Source organism: Cervus elaphus, chromosome 19, assembly GCF_910594005.1.
Source record: "Cervus elaphus chromosome 19, mCerEla1.1, whole genome shotgun sequence".
NCBI lineage: Eukaryota > Metazoa > Chordata > Mammalia > Artiodactyla > Cervidae > Cervus > Cervus elaphus.
The window spans coordinates 5069117-5089779 of NC_057833.1; the positions used below are offsets into that span (position 1 = coordinate 5069117).

Here is a 20663-nt window from a genome sequence, read left to right on the forward strand (position 1 = left end):
CTCCCGCTTCTTCCTCCGCTCCTTTTTGCTGGGCTTCTGCCCTCCTTTCCCAGAGACCCCTCTCCCCGGGCCCCAGTGGCCACATGGCGCCTGTCGTTCCCTCGCCTGGCCGAGCTGCGTCTTCCCTCAGCTCTTTCTTTTTAAACTTTGTTTATTTTGGCTGCGCTGGGTCTCCTTTGCTGCGTGAGCATTCTCTAGTTGCGAGGACTCTTCTTCATTCTCGTGGCTTCTCTGGTGGAGTGTGGGCTCCAGGCTCGGGCTTCAGTGGTTGTGGCATAGGGGTTTAGTTGCCCCGTGGCATGTGGACTCATCCTGGACCAGGGATCAAACCATGTCCCCCACACTGGCAGGCAGATTCCTAACCCCTGGACCGTCAGGGAGGGCCCTTCCCTCAGCTCTGAGCTGAAGCACTCCTGGTTTTCCTTCTCTCTCCCTGGCCGCACCATCGCAGTCTCCTTTGAAGGCTCTCCCTCCTCCACCTGGCCGCGCAGTCCAGTTGCGTGTTCCCTGGGGCCTGTTCTAGGCCGTCGTCTCTTCTCACTCACCCTCTCTTTGGGTGATCTTGGCCACCCCAGGCTTCAGTTACTACCTAATGAAGACAACTCACACCTTGACGACTCCAGCAAAGACCCCTCTGCACTCTGTAGACTTCTAGTGGCTATCAGAAGCATCTTCTTTGGCCTGATGTCAGGGGACGTTCAACTTTAAGGGATCCGATACGTTGCATTTTCTTCCTTTGTGTGCCATTTCTCAAGGACTCTCTGTTCCTCGTTAGTGTCAGTTCCTGGAATACAGGAAGCTGAGCTGCGTGCAGCTCTCAGGACTGAGGTCATGGGAGGGAGCACCTGCTTGGATTCCCTTCAGGTGACTGCCTTCAGTGACTCTCTTCAGCGACCTTGTACTTAATAGACTATCCATTTTGTTGCAGCTGGTGGAATTTCATTCTTTTTAATGGCTGAGTAATCATTTTACTGAAGATACATAAGCATGCATTTCTGCTAATAAAATACCCTTGTTCTGCTAGAGACTTGGGTCCCCCGCGTCCTTCTTTCTGTCTCCGGCTAATGCTTCAGAGCGTGGAAACCTACCGAGCTCACTTTCTTGCCCGGGCTTTCAAGATCTCCTTGGGAGGACGCTCTGTGCCTTCGTGAGCGGTACAAGTCCTGTGTATGGACTTTATTGGTTTTCCACGTAACCCAAAGGATACTGCTCTTTCTCTCTCTTTCTCTCTCTCTCTCCGACAACTCCAGTCCCCAGATCCTGGTCTGTAAAAGACCGCAACAGCCTGATACCTCAAAGTTCCATTTAAAACTGAACTTGTGATCTGCTCCTCTTCCTTCAAAAAACCCCTGTCATTGCTGTATTATGTTTTAAGTTCTCTTGCTATCCCAGAAATCCAGGAGACGTCCTTGATAGATAGCCTCACTCTTTGTCATTCCATCTGCCATGTCACCAAAAGTCCTGTTGAGTAGCCCCATAAAGGTCCTTCCCCTTATCTCCATCGCTGATACTGCCATCTTGGTCCTAGCTCCCGTCATCTCGTGTCTTGACTCTTAAGGGAGCCTCTCACTGGTCCCAGTCACCTTGCCCCCAGGCCTGCTATTTGGTCTGACAAACTCTAAACTGTTGTCCGCACTGTGGATCTATTTAGTTTGGATGATGTCAACCCACTGCATACAACCCTTTATGCTGTTTTTTAAAAAATTCATTCGAGTCTAGTTAGTTGATTTACAATGTGGTGTGAATTTCTATACAGCAAAGTGATTCAGTTATGCATATTATATATATAGACATGCATTCTTTTTCATTATTGATATATACTGTGATATATTGATATATATAGATATATATATATATTGATACATACTGTGCTATACACTAAGACCTTGTTTTATCCATTCTACAGGTAATTGTTTGCATCTGCTAATCCCAACTCCCAATCCATCCCTTCCCCCGCTCCACTTCCCCTTAGCAGCCACAGATCTGTTCTCTCTGTTTCATATATAAATTCATTTGTCATGTTTTAGATTCCACACATAAATGATATCACGTGGTACTTGTCTTTCAGACTTACTTCACTTGGTGTGGTAATCTCTAGGTTCATCCATGTCGCTGCAGATGGCATTATTTCACTCTTCTCTATGGGTGAGTAACAGTCCTTTGTGCACACACACCGTATCTTCTGTGTCCATTCCTCTGTCATTGGATGTTTAGGTTGCTTCCGTGTCTTGGTTATTGTGAACAGTGCTGCTATGGACATAGGGGTGAGTGTATATTTTTTAAAAAATTTATTTTATATCGGAAGATAGTTGATAACAGTGTTGTGTTAGTTGAATGTATCTTTTTGAATTATAATTTTGTCTGAATATATGTTCTGGAGTGGGATTGCTGGCTCTTATGGAAACTGTGTTTAGTTGTTTGAGAAACTGCAGTATTCTTCCCCATAGTGGCTGCACCCACTGCACCCACTGTTCCCGCCAACAGTGTAGGAGGGTTCCCTTTTCTCCACACCCTCTCCAGCATTTATTTGTAGACTTTTTAATGAGGGCCGTTCTGACCAGTGTGAGATGGTACCTCATTGTAGTTTGGGTTTCTCTAGTATTTAGCACTGATGAGCCTCTGTGTGGGTGTCTGTTGGCCATCTAAGTCGTCTTTGGAGAAATGTCTATTCAGGTCTTCTGCCCAGTTTTTTGGGTGGGTTGTTTTTGTCACTGAGTTGTATTAGCCGTTTGTGTTTTTGCAGGTGAGGTGCTCGCCTTCTGCGCTGTTTGCAGATGCTCTCTCCCCTTCTGAGGTCGTCATTTTCTTTTGTTTACAGTTTCTTTTGCTGTGCAAAAGCTTGTGAGTTTGATTTAGATGACATTTGTTTGTTTTTTATTTCTGTTGCCCAAGACTGACCTAAGAGACTGTTGGTTCGGTTTATGTTAGTGAATATTTTGCCTGTGATCTCTGGTAGGAGTTTTATGGTGTCATATCTTAATATTGAAGCCTTTAAGCCATTGTGAGCTTATTTTTGTGTATGGTGTGAGGCTGTGTTCTGACTTTGTTGATTTATTTATATGCGACTCTCCCAGTGCCACTTGCTGAAGAGGCTGTCTTTTCCCCATTGTATACGCTCACTTCTGTCAAAGATGAACTGACTGTAGGTATGTGGGTTAAAGAGGAGGGCATGGCAGCCCACTCCAGTATTCTTGCCTGGAGAATCCCCACGGACAGAGGAGCCTGGCGGGCCAGAGTCCACAGGGTCGCAGAGAGCCGGACACGACTGAGCGCCTCGGCCCACACAGCCTGTGCGGGTGAAAGCCCCGTGCTGTTCTTTAAGGGTGGAAGCCCTTCCCCGGGCCCACAGCACCCTGCGTGTGCTGCCCGCGCCCGCTGCTGTCTCAGCTCACACCTGGCGCCCTCTGCCCTTGCTGTGACACCGTTCTCTCTCCCACTTTCCTAGGCCTGCAGACCTCACGCAGGCTTCTCCTGCCTCTGCCCTTGATGGACACACAGTACTAGTGGTGGTTGTGTCTTCCTGATGAACTGACCCTTTTATCATTGCGATATGTGCCTTTTTATCTCTGATAATGCTTTCTATCTTGAAGTTTACTTGGTCCAGTATTCATACAGCCTCCCTAGCCCTCTTCGGTTCATCGTTGCATGCTGCTCATCTTTTCCCATGTGTTTACTGTCACCTTATCTGTCTTAATGTATTTAAGGTGCAGCATGCGGCAGGGTTTGATTTCCTTATCCATCCCGACAATCCCTGCCTTTTAATTGGAATCATAGCCTGTTAACATTTCATTAGCATTTAATGTAATTATTGACATGTTTGGGTTTATTTGCCATTTTACTTCTGGATTATTAAACTCTTTCGAAAAATAATTTAAATTCACCTGTTGACATTTTGGCTTACCGCTTCACATTTTATTTTATAGCGATTGCTCTAGGAATCACAGTATACATCTTTTTAACTCCTCAGGGCCTTTGCAGAGTTGTTATTGTATCACTTACCGCACAGTGTCAGCCTTGTTGTGAGAGTCCTCCTCTTAACTTGGTTAGCGCCTGTTTCGCATTCCGAGGCGAAACGCAAAGGGGGTTTCTTCAGGGAGTTTTTTCCTGACTTTTCAGGTTAGGGTGAGCCCCTATCGATTGGGCTCTGAGCAGGTGGTGCTTCCCCTTGGGTCCTTGGTCACAGTTGCAGTTTGCTCACGATGGAATCCCCAGTGCTGATCACACTACTGTATTCTTCAGTGATTAAATGCAGGGCAGCCCTGGGTTGTGGTTCGAAGAAGGCAAAAGATTGAGTAATGTACTCCATGGGATAGGAATGGCATTAGGCGAGGCTCAGAGGTGGAAAAGACAATGTGTGTGGCAAGGAATATAATAGTCAAGTAGATTACATGAAAGTTAAAATATGAAGAAAAAGCTCTAGTTTTTTTTTTTTTAAATACCAGTAACCACCATTTACAGAGCACTCAATATGGGGCCAGGCAGTGTGCTAAACTCTGCATTTTATCTTATGTAACCTCAGCACTGTGACTTATTCTTATCTTTGATTGAGGTGACCGAGGTGCAGAGAGGTCAGTTTATCTTGCTGTCTGTGATAGGTAAGGGCTCTGCATTCAAACTCAGACCTCTGTGATTCACCACTCAGAACGGAGGCGAGAGTGGGGAGCGGAGCTCGATGGTTCGAGGCGTCTATGCCCATCCTAGGGGCTTGTGTGTGTGAGTCCTGGCTGGAGTTAGGTGCAGAGAAGGCCCACGAATGTTACTGAGGGTGTATAGAGGGTGGGGCCAGATGTTTCCATTCGTTAGCTTCTTCCGAGGGGGAGGAAAAGGAAAGCCTCTGAGGCTGTTGAAAAAGGGGAGTGCAGAAAAGGCAGCCTGTTTCAGAAAGATCCATCCGGGGTCATGGGGCAGGCTGAGCTCAGGCAAGGCCTGGACCAGGGTGGGGGTGGGAGGTATGAGGCCTGAGGGCAGTGGCCTGGCCTGCTATGCCAGTGACCGCGGTCAGAGAGAGGGCTCTGTTCTCGTAAAGGAAGGGCTGGATGTGAGGTGTGTTCTGGTAGAAGTGTGCCTCAGACTGGCTAATGATGAGGAGAGAAAGAGCGTTCCTCATCTCTTGGGTCATCTGTATCTGCTAACAGCAGAAAGCGTTGCCTGAAGACTGAATCTGGGCTGTGATGGGTGTTATCATAGCCTTACTGTTCAAATGCGACCTGCAGACAGAGAATGCTCTTCTGGGAGAGAGGCAGACAAAGCTAGGGAAAATAATCAAAGAGATATTTAAAAAAAAAAAATTATTTGGCATCTGTAGTTGCAGATGCCAAGATCTTTAGTTGATCTTTACTTGCAGCATATGGGCTCTATCTAGTTCCCTGAGCAGGGATCACACCCAGGCCCCCTGCATTGGGAGCGCAGTCTTAGCCACTGGACCACTGCAGGGAAGTCCCATAAAGCTGTTTTTAAAAATTTTGTTTGTTTGAAGTAAGACCCTGGCTAAGCACATCCTGTCTGACTAGTGCGCAGAGGCACATTTTCCTACCTCTGCGGCATCGTCATCCATGGCGGCATTTCACTGACAGTCATTGAGTTAGTTTGTTAGATGCGAGTAGGTGATGGAGGCAATTGTGTGTCTCTGCACATGTTCTGTGCTGTGGATGAGAAGTCTGGAGGAGGTTAACTGTGTGTGCGCACCTGTGTGTGTCCATTTATTATCTGCTTTTATGATGGTCATTGAAAAGTGTGCTAAACTGACTTTTCCTCACTTTGAGTGAGAAAGAACTTAGCCAGTTTCCAAACTAGACTCAAAATGTATTCACTTTCCTGATGAAACACTTACTGAAATTAAAAGATTGCTCTGAAATTGATCCAAAAAATAACATCATTCTCTGAAGTTCAAGATAAATGCCCAAGATTTATGGGTGCCTTTGTAGTTCACCCAAAGTATTGAAGGTCTGATTTTTATTTTTTATCAGTGTCAAATACAAAACTGCACAGTGAACGCTGGCCTTCTGTGTGAACATGGGCCAGTTTCTAGGCTTTTGTTACTGTTTGTGTCTGGGTACTTGTCTCCCTAAAACTTCTTTATGCCTATCCTTTTATTTATTTTTAAATTTAGATAAAATTTACTTTTATGGTGTTAGATGTTGATTACACATTTTTTTCTGTGTACACATAGAAAAATGTGACATTCTTGAAAACCTCTACCTCTCGTTTTAAAAAATTTATTTTTAATTGTAGGATAATTGCTCTTCAGTATCGTATTGGTTTCTGCCATATGTCAGCATGAAATCAGCCACAGGTATACTGTACATACACCCATCCTCGTGTACCTGCCTCCCACCTCCCGTCCCATCTCACTCATTTTTTAATGCAAAAATTAATGTCCAGTTTATGATAAAAGGGAAATAAAAATTTCCAAGCAAGCAGAACTTGGATTTCATTTCAGTCTGTCGAAGGCTTATCATTTTAGTTGAAGTCAGTGATGAGGCAGATGAGTCATCCTTTCTCCATGTTGAGGTTACCTGTGGACCGCTTCTGTTTTAAAGATGGTTTCAGCTGGAGCCGTCCGCAGCCTGGCCTGGTGCACCCCTGCCCTGGGCCACCAGGCTGGACTGTGAGTACGTGTCCTCAGCCGGCTCCTGGCTGAGTGATGTTTGGGCTCACGCGTGTGTGTTCAGTGTTTGCCCCTGCTGCTGCTCTTCAGGCGCCTGTCGTATCTGAGTCTCTGCGACCCCATGAACCGCAGCACGCCAGGCCTCCCTGTCCATCACCCACTCCCGGAGTCCACCCAAACTCATGTCCATCGAGTCGGTGATGCCATCCAGCCATCTCATCCTCTGTCGTCCCCTTCTCCTCCTGCCCCCAATCTTTCCCAGCACCAGGGTCGTTTCCAATGAATCGGTTCTTCGCATCAGGTGGCCAAAGTACTGGAGTTTCAGCTTCAGCATCAGTTCTTTCAGTGAATGTTCCGGGTTGGTTTCTTTCAGGGTGGACTGATTTGATCTCCTTGCCGTCCAAGGGACACTCAAGAGCCTTCTGCAGCACCACAGTTCATGGTAAAAACATTAAGACTCAGAGTTCATGGTTGGCACTTTATTTTTTATCCCCCACATTGTATAGTGGGAAAATTTAACCTCCAGTAAAGCTGGGTCATTGGAAAAGACCCTGATGCTGGGAAAGATGGAAGGCAAAAGGGGAAGGAGGCGACAGAGGATGAGACGGTTAGGTAGCATCACCGATTCAATGGACATGAATTTGAGCAAACTTTGGGAGATAGTGGAGGACAGAGGAGTCTGGTGTGCTGCAGTCCATGGGGTCGCAAAGAGTCATTCACAACTTAGCGACTGAACAACAACAGCAAGAGCTCATTTACTGAAAATGGTTTGCCACTAAGACCCTGATTAGTGGTTGGGTGTGTCCTCAAGGGCTGGGGGCTTTAGTTGTCTCAGTTTTGCAAATAGGCAAAGCAGTAGCTGGTGGTTCTGTTTTTTTTTTTTTTTGAGAATTGTTGACTAGGTGCAGTAAAACAAGTTTCAATCTCTGTAGGGACCATGGTAAGGACTTTGGCAGTTATCCGTTTTTATTTAGAGAAATCTTTGAAGAGGGTCAAGGCTAGTGCAAGAGGAAGCTATTTGTGTTCCCTGGCTTGGGGATTTTATAAGCATGCTGTTTTAAAATCTGGACTCTCTCCCTTCTATTTTTACTTGATTAGATTTGGCAAACATCTTCAGAGCAAAGTGTCATAAAAGTTTGTAGTTTGAGTTCACATAACACATGTTACATCTTGTTCTGAATCTCTCAGTGCTGCCTTAAGGCCGTTAAGTATCCAGGTCCTACCTCATTTTCCCAAATTGGGTTCTTCACGCGTCCTGGGGTCAGAGAGAATGTTTTTCCTTTAAAGGGGGTACGTTGCTGCGTTACTGGGGTTTGAGAAACGCTGTGCAAACAACAATAGTAAACACTCTGGAATTCGAATCTTACTCTGAGCTGGTTGTTTGGATTCCTGCCATCAACTTTCACTCTTCAGAAACTTTGGGAGAAAAAGCGTCATGGAGCCTGTTCTGGTTGTGACACTGTGGTGTTCACCCGTTTCCCTTAGTTTCTCTGGGAAGCTGACCTGAAGTTTTGTGTGACTAAACTTAAACAGACGTGCCCGCCGGGCTTGTGTTTTAGCTCTGCGTGCCTCCTGGTGCAACTGAGCGCTCTGCAGCCCTGCTGTTTGCATTCGTGGGTCTGTGAGAAGCTAAAGGAGTGAGAGAAAGCCTCCTGACTGGTTTTCTTCCTGGGTGAGTGTGTGTGTGAGAGTGTGTGTGTGAGTGTGTGTGTGTGTGTGGCTTTGTGTGTGTGTGAGTGTGTGTGTGTGTGTGAGTGTATGTGAGTGTGTGTGTGTGAGTGTGTGTGTATGGCTTTGTGTGTGTGTGTGTGAGTGAGTGTGTGAGTGTGAGTGTGTGTGTGTGAGTGTGTGTATGGCTTTGTGCGTGTGTGTGAGTGTGTGTGTGTGGGTGAGTGTGTGTATGTGAGGGGCTTTGTGTGTGTGTGTGTGAGTGTGTGTGTGTGTGTGGCTTTGTGTGTGGGTGTGTGTGAGTGTGTGTGTGGCTTTGTGTGTGTGTGTGTGAGTGTATGTGAGTGTGTGAGTGTGTGTGAGAGTGTGTGTGTGAGTGTGTGTGTATGGCTTTGTGCGTGTGTGTGAGTGTGTGTGTGTGGGTGAGTGTGTGTATGTGAGGGGCTTTGTGTGTGTGTGTGTGTGAGTGTGTGTGTGTGGCTTTGTGTGTGCGCTTTTGCAGTCGGATGGGTGTGTGGCAGAGAGTTTGGACCAGGGATCTCCTGCTCCTGAACTAAGAGGGAGCACCCAGGCGCTCCCCGGTGGTTGAGTGCAGCCCGGCTGCTGGACACGGGGGCCCTGGTTTTCTAGAAAGCCGTGAACTCCAAATCTTTACATCAGTGGTTCTCAAAGAGTGGTCCCTGGATCCGCATGACGGACCTAGGAAGCTATTAGAAATTCAGATTCTTGGGCACCTCTTCCCTCCGCAGCCCCCACCTCCTGAATTGGGGAGCCTCAGGGAGGGGCCCAAGCAGTGGCTGTTGTTTAACAAACCCATTAGGATTCTGATGCTTGCAGAAGTCTGAGAACCGTTCACTGCTCAAGGCCAGGGTCCTTGTAATTTCTGAAGCAAAACCTTTTGCATTCCTTAGTGCTTGACTGGAGCGTCAGGTTATCACTTCCCTGAAGCAGAAATGGGACACGAAAACAGCAGTAATACTAATTGCTGGCCATTCACAGTGGTTGGGAACGTGGATTCTTTCGAGTTCTAAACAACGATATGATCTTTCTTATTTCCTCAGCAGGGATATGGAGGTAATAGTAGTGGAAACCACTACTATCCCTGTTTCACAGTCGAGGAAACTGAGGCCCAGAAACAGTTCCAAAGCTTGCTTTGAGTCACTTTTATTTTTCAGGTTTTATATATATTTTTTAAAATTAAAATTTATTTTTAATTGGAGGATAATTGCCTTACAATTTTGTGTTGGTTTCTGCCATACATCAACATGAATCAGCTCTAGGTATATATATGTATGTCCCCTCACTCTTGAATCTCTTTCCACCTCCCACCCCACACGCCCCGTTGGGTTTTCACAGAGCACTGGATTGAGTCACTCTTAACTGGAGTTGGAGGTTCAGATTCAGACAGTCTGAGGGCATTTCCATTCGGTGTGTTTGCGTTCGGTCATCCTTGCCTCGGGGTCAGCACGGCCTTCACCTGTAACACACCTGGGGGCCACGGGGGCTGCAGTGGCTGGAGCTGGGCGTCCAGTTGTCAATCTTGTGGTGGCGTAGCTGGGGCGGGGCCTGTGTGAAGCTCCGAGGTTCTGAAATCTGGATTCCTCTTTTCAGAGGCAGGGCTTTAACAGCTAAAAGCAGTCCCTGTCAGTACAGTTGGGTTTTCAGCCGGGGCGTCGCGGCACTCTGGAGGCAGGTGTTGGCTGTCGCTGTGATGGGGGGTCATTGCCATTTAAGGGTGGGCAGTCGCGCTCAGTGAAGAATTGTCCGTCACCACACTGGAGTCTCAGATTACCAGCAAACCTCCAGAGTCGCTCTCCCGGGTGGGAATGTGCGTGTGACCTTTTTTGCTTGATTATAGTACACATTCCCCTTGCGTGCATGCCTGCTTAGTTGTGTCCACCTCTTTGCGACCCCATGGACTGTGCCCACCAGGCTGCTCTGTCCAAGGGATTCTCTAGGCAAGAATACTGGAGTGGGTTGCCATTTCCTCCTCCAGGGGATCTATACCTCAGTATGTACCGAATCTCTGAGGAGTATAACTATTGCATTTGTAATATATTGGGAGAAGAGTTTATTTTGTTAGTTTGAAACTTTTACCGGGTGTTTTCTCCGTTTCAGAAAGTTTACGCCACGCTGTTCCTAATAGTTTGATCTGGCAGTGCAGTCCATCTGTGTCAGTCTGCATTTTGTGGTGGCCGCATTAGGTTGATTCTGGGTATAGAAACAAACATTTACTAACTCTTCATGTCTCCCAAGGCCTGCTTCTCCAAATGAACTGCCTGGAGAATCTGTGGAGTCGATTGAGGGAGGGCCCAGGTGAGGCCAGCACAGCGGCCCGCGGACCACGCTTCTTGGGTGGTGGAGGTCCCGTGGCGCATGCCTCAGGGTTTTCTTTTCAAGTACCTATGTTGTTATAACTTACTTTCATTAAAAAATTTTTTCTTAGAATGAGGGCATTACATTGATTAAAAAAAAAGTTAAGTTACTGTCTATGAATTTCATTTCAGACTTGGGGGAAAGGGGCGTTTAAAACTACTTGCCTTTAGGATAGTGCCTTGGGCTTGATGGGGAGAAGCCACTGCTCTGGGAGGTGAGGTGACTCTAGTTATAAATTCAAACGGAATTAGGGACCCCAAGTTCATGGGGTAGTGAGTCACAGTATGCTTATATTAATTGTTCAAAGCAGGTTATCATATGCTTATTTTTTCTATCAACAAACCTGTATTGAGTGCCTTTGGGTGCCCTGTGCCAGCCACTGAGCTGGGTCCTTGGCATGATTCTTTGATTCTTTGGCATTATTATTTATGAACAACATAAAGACCTCTGTCCTCACAGGTCTAACTCGCTGGCGGGGGTGACAGGACAGGGATTTTAGGTGGTAAGTGCTGTGGACTGTCGGAAGATTAGGAGTGCTAGGGTGAAGGGAACGGGGTGAGCAGTTACAGTTTCAAATAGAGTCATCACATTTCTCATTGAGAACATGACTGAAGGTGGTCAGGGAGTCGGCCACGTGGAAACCGGGGGAAGGAGACAGAGGGAGAAGAGGGAGGGAGAAGACCCGGGGAGAATCGGCGCAAGGCCCTGAGGCTGCAGGACGTCCAGTGGCAGGCTTGAGGAGCTGGCCGGGAGTGGGGGGTGGGCAGATGTGTGCCTGGAGAGGAGCGTGCAGGGGGCGGATGATCAGGGGTGAGGTCTGAGGGGTGCTGGGTCTGAGGTGCGGCGTTATCGCATATGTTGAGGAGGGTCACCCATCTCACTCAAGTTTTGCAAAGCTCCCCGTGGCTGCTGTGTGGAATGTGGCCTTCAGGGAACAAGAGGAGAAGCAAGGAGGCCAGTTAGGAGCCACTGCGGCGTTCAAGCCTGAGCTGATGGTGCCCCTGACCCGGGGAAGGCCGCGATGGTGGTGAGGAGTGGCTGGATCCTGGACGCATTTTGTGAAGTTCTGAATGCAGGCTTGGAAAATTCTCAGCACTCACGCTTCCCGGATCTGGGTCTGAGTTTGAGGAGAATCTGATGTGGCTGACAGACGTGTTACCACGGTTCCATGTTCTTCCTTCTGAGGATTACGTGTGTATGTGTGTGTGTGAGAGAGAGAGAGAGAGACAGACAGACAGATGTGGCTGTCCAGGCCAGTGGTCAGCAGTCAGTCACAGCAGGCAGCTAGCTGAGCAGGGGCTGCTTGTTGCTCAGTCTTTGCAGTCCCACGGGCCGCAGCATGCCAGGCTTCCCTGTCCTTCATCGTCTCCTGGAGTTCGCTCAGATTCATGTCCATTGAGTCGGGGTTAGTTTAGAATAGAAAGTGAAGTGGCACTAAATGGAGCTAGTCGGTCCTGAAAGCCTCACACATTTCCTCCTAATTAAGCCAGGACGTATCTTTCGTGAAAACATATGCTATTATTCAATTAGTGTTTCTTGTGTTACTCTGATGGTAAAGCAAAGATAAGAATTCAATTTCCTTGTCCTGTTCTCCTCAAAACCCGATGTGTCCCCCTTCTTCCTTAGACTCCGAGACTGCAGAAATCCCATTCGCGTGTTTGCTTTATTTCAGTTGACTGACGCCTTTCTGACTTAAAATTTGCATTATGTTGTTTTGCCCTAGATTTCCAAATAATTAATTTGGAAATGCAGGAGCAGTTTAAGATGTCTTCTGATACGAACGTGCAATTCATTTTCTGTGCAGATCCTGATTCCAGCTACCTTTGTGCTGGAAGGAGACTTGATTACCTGAGAGCTCAGTTTCCTCTGGTGGGGTCTTCTGAAAGCCCCCCAAAACTGGGGCTGGCCGAGGTATTAGGCAGAGCTCACGCAGTTAAGTCAGGTGACATGGCAGGACTCCAGGAGACCCCAGTTCTCACCCGAGGTGACCTTGCGGGAGCTGTTTGTCACTAATGATTTTGACCTAAGGCTTCCTGCCTAATCATAGCAGTGATCTGATCAGTTTTGTTGATGTTTGTTTTAATTTTACACACGAAACAATTATTTGGGAAGAGTTAAGTGTATATTTCATTCTTGGGCTGTGGCTATATCATGAACCCAGCTGGCACGGAGACTGTTTCTTGGCCTGAAGTGAGAGGAGCAAAAGGTAGCTTCATGTACTCCATCTTTTCTCTTTTATTCTTTCAGGTCTGTATTGGGAACTCCGATTTAGTTCGGTAACGGTGATATGGGCAGGGGAAGGTCGTCGCCTTTTTTTTTTTTTTTAAATGCCTTGGGCCATTTTTGATGTGTTGTGACCTTGGTAAGGAAAGTTTTCCTGTGTCTATCTCGTAGGAGATCTTTTTAAGAAGGGTAAGAATTGTGGCCGTGTATTTTTAGACCACATTTTCATGTGGCCTGTGTACTCTGGTGCACAGTGTCATGGAAATTTCTCTTCCTCGTCTAGGATCGAAAAGATGGCCTTTCAGCGCTGGCTTTGTCCAGTTACTATGCTAGCGTAGCCTCACTCGTCTCATCTGTAAAATGGGCATGAAGACACACACCTCCCGTCCGCCTCAGATTTGGTAAAGATGAAGTGAACCAAAGTATATGAAAGAACCTGGCAAGCTCTAAACTTTCCTTCAGTTGCAGGACGGTGGTGTTGTGTGGTTAGCACAAGCCTTGTGCCTAGGAACCCTTCGTTTCTGTCTTGAACTCACTATGGGGTGTTGGGTACTTGAGTGAGCCAGTTTTCTGGGATATTGAACAGAGATACGCGTAGGGGCTGGCAACGGATGGGGAGTCAGACTGTGGGCTTTCTGGAAGCAGTTCTAGTTTAGAGTCTGTGATTTTATGTTTGTGGGGGAGGGGTTGCTTTGTTTTTTTTCTCCAATTTGTTAGTGAAAAATTTTTATCTGCAGGCAGCGGTGGTTAACGTTTTGCCATCTTTGCTTTCTCTCTCTGCACATTTATGTGTTGATATTTAGCCCCTACTTCTGCATTCCTTGGTGAGTGTTCAGCAGCTCTCTTCTACAGAGTATCGTGGAGTTTGTTCCTCAGGCTGCAGGAGACTGGCTTCAGTTGGGGCTTTTACATCCTTGGGACTAATCAGTACCTTTTCCCCAACAGGATGAACTTACCGCAGTGAACGTGAAGCAAGGCTTCAACAATCAGCCAGCCTTTACTGGAGATGAACATGGCTCAGCTAGAAATATTGTAATTAACCCATCAAAGGTAATGCTCATTGTTTCCTAAAACTTCTGAAATGTGTATGTGAGACCCTTGGCAACTAATGTTGATGCGTTTGTGTTGTTTAAGCCATGATCCACGTTCACAGTTCCCCGGGCACCCTTCATGGTGTCCTGCCCCGGGGTCCCGTCAGGGATCAGGCTTTGCTTTCGGCTGGCGTGCCTCCTAACCCTGACTTCATCCAGAGCAGTACTGATCCCCAGATTCCCTCACTGAGTCCAGTTATTTCTCTTATTGGTTAGGACTGTAGTCTAGATTTGTTTGATTACTTCCTCATGACAAGATTCAGGTTATGTGTTTTTAGTAAGAAGACTACACTGCGTATCAGGAGATGTGCAGTGTTAGTTTGCCGATTATTGGGTATCCTGTTTGATCACTTAAGGTGGTGTCTGCCATCTCTTTCCGTTGCAAAAGTTGTCATCTTTTCCTCGTAGGGGTCTCCACAGGGTGCTGCTTTGAGACCGTATGAATATCCTATTCTGCAATAAAATTTTATGCTGTGATTTTAGCATCAATTGATGATTCCTGCCAAATGATTTATTTTGCTGATGGTTGCAAAAGCAAAAATGCTGGTTTTGTCGTTGTTATTCCTTGTATGTTTAATAGTTGGCATTCTTTTGTAAAGGACACTGCATTTTAAGGGGTTCACCTTGAACCCCTGAACTCGTTTTAAAATCAGTTGTATTATCTTCAGTTTTCTTTTTGATGCTCACATTGTCTCCCATTTGGCCAGTGGGGGCAACTTTAGCCTAGTTTTTGGGCCTTTTTGACACATCTCTGCCGTGTCGTCATTTCCTCACTTTTGACAAAATAGCACTGTCCAGGACCGTCTTGTTCTTTTCCTGCCCCGGCCCAGATCTGGTGCCTGGGTTGCTCAAGGCCACTGGTGTTGCAACGTCTAGGGCCTTTCAGTGGACAGAGATGACAGATACATTTAGATTTCTTTCCTTCTTCCTTCCCTTCCTCCCTCCTTTCCATCTGTCCATTCTAACTCAGGTACCACAGAGTTTTTCCCTTACTTGTCCCCTTTCCATTGCTGTATCTCCTTTCTCTCAAAGCGAGAACCCTGGATCCCAGCAATATCGACATGTTTATTCATTTACTCTGTCTTACAATATACATATAAAAAGTGAAGTTGCTCAGTCATGTGGACTATAGCCTACCACACTCCTTCATCCATGGGATTTTCCCAGGCAAGAGTACTGGAGTGAGTTGCCATTGCCTTCTCCAGAGCATCTTCCCAACCCAGGGATCGAACCCGGTTCTCCCACATTGTAGGCAGACACTTTACCGTCTGAGCCACCAGGGAAGTCCTCACTGAGTCCAGTTATCCATAAGAAGTTCCAGAATAAATTATACCAGTGTCATTCCAACAGCAATATTAATTTGTAAAGTCTACAATTCCTCTACCTTTTTGTCTTTAGACTAACTTTAAGTTAAAGTTCATTTTCATTAAGAAAATGTAGTCAGTGTTGTGTTAAAAATTCTTCTTAAGTCTTTTTTCTTTGTAATTATTTTAACAATTAGATATATAGATAGGTTTATCTGTTTCTGTTTGTATTCTTTTAAGGTTTGGTTTTTCATCCTTTCTGAGTTTTAACCAGAGATAAGTAAGCATTGTTAAAAATTTGTGTATTATTTCAGATCTCTTTATATGCACAGATGTATACACGAGCGTATGTAATTTGCTTAACTGGCAACTGGAATATTCAGTAGGAAGGCCCTTCACCTCAGTGTGGTTTGTAATAGCAGAAGTTTGAAATACTCTAAATGTCCATCAGCAGGGCCTTGTTAGATACAATGTGGGTATCCACACAGGACATTATTATGTATCTGTGAAAATGAATGAGGCCGCGCTCCATATGCAAGTATGGAAGGAAGGTTCTCAGATTTACTCAGTGTACATAATGAGGTATAGGCAAGAGAAAAATATATCTGTGTGTGTTTGTGTGTATTCACACGTGAAGAAACACTGGAAAGACATAAGAAGACTTAGAGGCAGGCATTGGGAGCTGGGAATGAGGCTCTTAACTTTTTTTTTATTTTGGAGTAATGTGAGTATATCGCTGTTAGAATAAAATTAAATGTATGGTCATGTTTTTATTTATTTATTTTTGAGTTCTGTTATGAATTTTCTCTGAGCTTTTTTTTTGGGAAGTTGACTTTGCTTACAGTTATTAAATTGTTCATAAAGTTTGTTAGGAAGTAAAACATATATACAGTCCCTGTGTTCCATTGCTATTATTAAATAAGTAGAAAAGAGTAATATTGCAAGAGATTGCCCAGACTTTTTAAAAATACAGTTTTTGCAAAGCTCTTTAATGATTGGCTTGGTTTAATTGAATAGTCTCTTCAGATCACTGTGGATATTCTTGATAGTTCTCAGACTAGTTTAAAATTGTTCTATGCCTTTATTTTGATTAAACTGCTCATATGTAATTGCAAATAAGGAATCTTTTAAATATAAAACAATCTACCTAGGTAGGTGTTTCATGTCTCTGGTGCAAAGACCAAATACTGCTTGAAAAACTTGCTTATTTTCAAACAACTGTTTTTTGCTGAATTTTTGCGTTTAATTTATTCTCTGGATATTCTGCACACTTTGCTTAAAAAATAAAAACCATGCTATGAATTTAAGAAAAATAAATTTCAGACTTCTTTTTTTTCTAATTACTATAATTTTTATTGCCATATTACATCAACTTGGCAAAACAAACTTTTTCATTGTATATCAATCTCAAGGAACAGGAGATGCCAGTTCACATTAGGAAAGTTGTACCAGTTACTCACCCTGGTGGGTAGACTTGGCTGATTGTTTCCAGCTGTGCTCCAGCCTGTAGACGAGTGGTTCATCGAGTCGTGAGCGTTAACCAAAGCAGTGATTCTTACCCTGCTGCAGCGTGGTAGGCGTTCTGTTTTAATCATGGTTGCCGCTGTCTGCTAACCGTATTGAAGGTGTTTATTAGAAATTATTGTCCACATCCTGGTACTAAAGAATTTCCAGAGGACACAGTGTGATGCTGTGATAGGATTCTTGGAAATTCCAGCAGGTTTTCTGTGAATTGGTTGAGTTTTTCGATATTCCTCAGCCCCCTCCCCTCTTGTCCCTGTCTCCTCCTCTGTCCTCTTTAAACTGGTTAATCTGATGTGGTTAATCTGAAAACGCTAGTCACTCACAGAGCTCCCTTTTCTACTTTGTTCCATTCAGAGCAAGTAACATTAGCTTTCTCTTGAAACTCCTGTACTCATGAAATTGGCAGCTCAGTCAAAAACGTTGAATATTTAATTTAATTGAACCTTTTGTAATTTGCCATTTAAATAAATTAGATTTCTCTAGACTCGTTTTTTTTTAAAAGGCACTGAGTGTAAATACAGAGTTTCCTTTCCAAAAATACATGCTATTAAGATAAAACAAGGAAAAGAATGATTACTGTGTGATTACTGGGTTCTGCTGTTGTATGCTACACCTCACAGGAAAAAGATTCTCTCCAAACGGGTGTGTATTATGAAAAAGACATAGATTTGAAGATTAAAGCAGAACCCCTTCTCTTGAAATTTATTCAGTATGTAATTAATTTTATCTTGCAGAGATTTTCAAAGGTGCTTTTTTCCCCCTTGAACTGCTTGTGAGTAGTGAAACAAAGGTGCTCTGGGAGCTTCTGTGTTACGTTAGTGTAAGGAAATTACATCTCTTGGCTTCAAGGTCTCAAATTCCTCTTTTATTTTCTGATGGGCTCTTTGAAAATTTTCACTTAATACAAATAAAACACTAATATGTAGATTACTAACATTCTTGCTTTTTATCTTTAAACTTTTTCCTTTTTTCCCTTCCACAGATCGGAGCTTATTTTAGCAGCATATTAGCTGAGAAACTAAAGCTTAACACTTTCCAGGACACCGGAAAGAAGAAACCACAAGTTAACGCTAAAGATAATTATTGGCTGGTTACCGCTCGATCCCAGAGTGCGATTCACAGCTGGTTCTCCGACTTAGCAGGAAATAAACCACTTGCTATTTTGGCAAAAAAGGTACTTAAGTATTTCTTGCGTTGTTTTCCTTGTGGCCTTATAGAAATGAAGCTGTTTGGGATAACGTTGAAGTGTGCGTTTCTTTTCCCCAGTTCTCCACAGCTCAGAGTTTCACTGGCAGGTGTGTGTGCTGCTTACAGGCTGTTGGCCCTGCATATTGGTGGCATGTGGTGCCAGGGACATCTGGAGACCTGAGCAAGCCACACAGGAAGCTGTTAATACGGTAGACAGGGTTTTAAAATCAAGAACAGGCAGCGAGACTTCATTTATTCCTGTTACATGCTCAGTTTTCTTAGGCCGTGGTACCCAAAATGCATTGAATAGAAATCCTTGCTTTAATATTATTTCCTTGTCTTGAAAAGCGTCCTTCCAAATTTTTAACCTAAGTCTCTTTCTGAACAAGTGAGATAAAAGATAGTGGCTCTGCGTGTGCGTGAAGAACATCTTTGAAAAAGTTTCAGAACAAAATGGGGCAGTTTTATTCATAGTTCCCAGCTTTTTGGAGGAGAGGGGAGTGGAGGGAGGGAAGGGAGGCTTCTTTTAGGATCTTTGCCTTTGATCATTTTCCTCAAATGGGAAATACTGCACACGTTCAACAATCTTACAGTCCCAATAATATAAAACGTCCTTTGAAATTTAGATGAGAACCAGAAACCTCCCTCTTAGTCTTGATCTCTGACTTCTTACGTACCTTTCAAATAATTCTCAGGTCTTTCTCATCTCCCCTGAAACCCTTTAGTTTCAGGAGAGCCCATCTTCCATTCTTAAATGTTCACGAATGGCTTGGTGCAGGCTCGGTGAGAGGAGAGCTCCTTTGCGTATTGACTTGTTTGTTTTCTAAAGCAGCTCTTTGAAAATAGTGCCTGTAGCTGCCGTTGGCTTCATTTTGCTCTAGTGTCAGAGCATCGCGTTGCCTTTCATAGACGGTAGCGCCCAAAGGCAGCTGAAGTCCTTGCAGAGCACAATCATCAGCGTAACCCCCTCTTGCTACTCAGAGAGTGCCTGTCTCAACCCAGGCTGAACCACATAGCATTTCTTTTCCACTGTTCAACATTTACCATGTGGGCCCACGGGGGTGTGTGAATTGTATCTGAAGGCCACAGAAGTCAAAGGCCATCCTTCAAGACTTGATGTATTTCTGCCAATAGTTCATACCCTCCATGTGGGGTTAGTACCTTCCACTCCTCTGTACTAGCCTGATGTCTTTCTTTTTAGGTTTGCCTTTTTTGTAAGCTTTTAGAATGCATTTTTGGGGGATATTTCCTGCAGGCAAATACTGGTGAGGAATTGATGCCCTTGCTTTAGGGGTGTAACGGCCTCTCATCTTTGTGGAGGGCAGTGAATTGCGGTGCGGTGTATTAGCCACTGTTCTTCTCTCTTTATTAGGAGCTGCCTCTGGCCAAGTCAGGTGTCCCTCAGGTAAGCTCTGACATTAATTCTCTTTGCAAAGTTAAAATATATTTTCTTTGTAAAACCATTGAATATACTTTGACTTATTCATTTCTTGGGCATTTCAAGAGCCATTCCTTCCCATCCCTTCCTCAGCACTTCATCCTCCTGAGATGGTGACGGTTCTGTAGAATTGGGTAGAAAATGGCATTCTCCACATGTTCCTTCATATTAGGGAGTTTAAATACATCTTGTTTAATTTCTGATATTTATCTGTGAGGTGGCTTGGTACAGAAGACCTTCATTTTCCTGTTAAGATCCTGAGTCATCTTCCAACTCTGATCTAGAGTTCAAAATAGTTTCCTGTATGGGGCGGGATCCAGTTTCCGGACCTGGTTTTCTGCTACTGTAAAGCTCCACAGCACCCCAGGTGTTTAGCCTCAGAGAGGTCTTCAGAGCCTTACAAAAGGCCTCTTAATTCAGTCATGGTCATAGCTAGATTTGGAAAAGGAGACTTCTTGCTTCTGGGGATATCCTGCTAGCTTTTGGAACAGCTCACTAGGAATGATGTTTCACTTCCGGTGACTTTGATTACTGTGGTCCAGGAATTTCTGTTTGCCTCTATCACTGCCCAGCTACCAGGGGATGCTGACGGTAAGGAGCTTGCAAGGAGAAAGGTGATGTCGGGCTGGCCCCTTGGCCGTGGAAGACCACCACATGCCAGACGTCTGACTTTTCTTTTGGTACCTAGATGCAATTCCAGCTTGATTTAGAAACCAGACGGCTGCCCGGTGACCGCCTGGGTTCAGCTACCAGTTGAAGTCAGATGGTTTCTTGGCTGAAAATGGAATCCATCTCTGTAGGAAGTCATACTTCAGTCAGTGTAAACATATTTTCCTTCCTGAGTTGGCCCAAACTGTAAATTTGACAAAACCATCAAAATGTGTTTTCTTCCTTAATTAAATAACTTTCTTCACATATGTTCTTCCGAATTCCAAAGCCCTTGATTTGAGCCAACCGTTTTTCTTAGGGTTCTGCCAGCAAGGGCAGTGAGCTACAGGTCTGCCTTGTGCTGTTCATGGGAGACTCAGCTTTGCCCGCTATTTCATCTAAACGTTTCGCATGATCAAAATGTACCCCTTGCTTCTGGGGATATCCTTCTTGTCCGTTGCCGCTCAGAAGACATCCTTTAGGCTTCTATAAAGATACTATTAGTAATACTTCTGTGGAGATGCTAACTTTACTTTTTGCATCTGCCTCATTTTTGGGCCTTGATTTTGTATATAATACATAGTCTTTTGGTACAT

The 20663-nt window shown here is 44.8% G+C and overlaps 1 protein-coding gene across 5 annotated transcripts in view; it reads left to right on the forward strand.

The window, feature by feature from the left end:
- Positions 1–20663, forward strand: part of MED12L (mediator complex subunit 12L) — a 347579-nt gene that overhangs the window by 21547 nt on the left and 305369 nt on the right. For 4 of the 5 annotated variants that reach the window (XM_043874754.1, XM_043874756.1, XM_043874753.1 and 1 more), the window contains exons 3-5: positions 13820–13924; positions 17776–17967; positions 19354–19386. In XM_043874754.1, the coding sequence (XP_043730689.1) occupies positions 13820–13924; positions 17776–17967; positions 19354–19386 (330 nt within the window). The remainder of the gene's footprint in view (positions 1–13819; positions 13925–17775; positions 17968–19353; positions 19387–20663) is intronic. The other variant, XM_043874757.1, reaches the window with a different exon arrangement.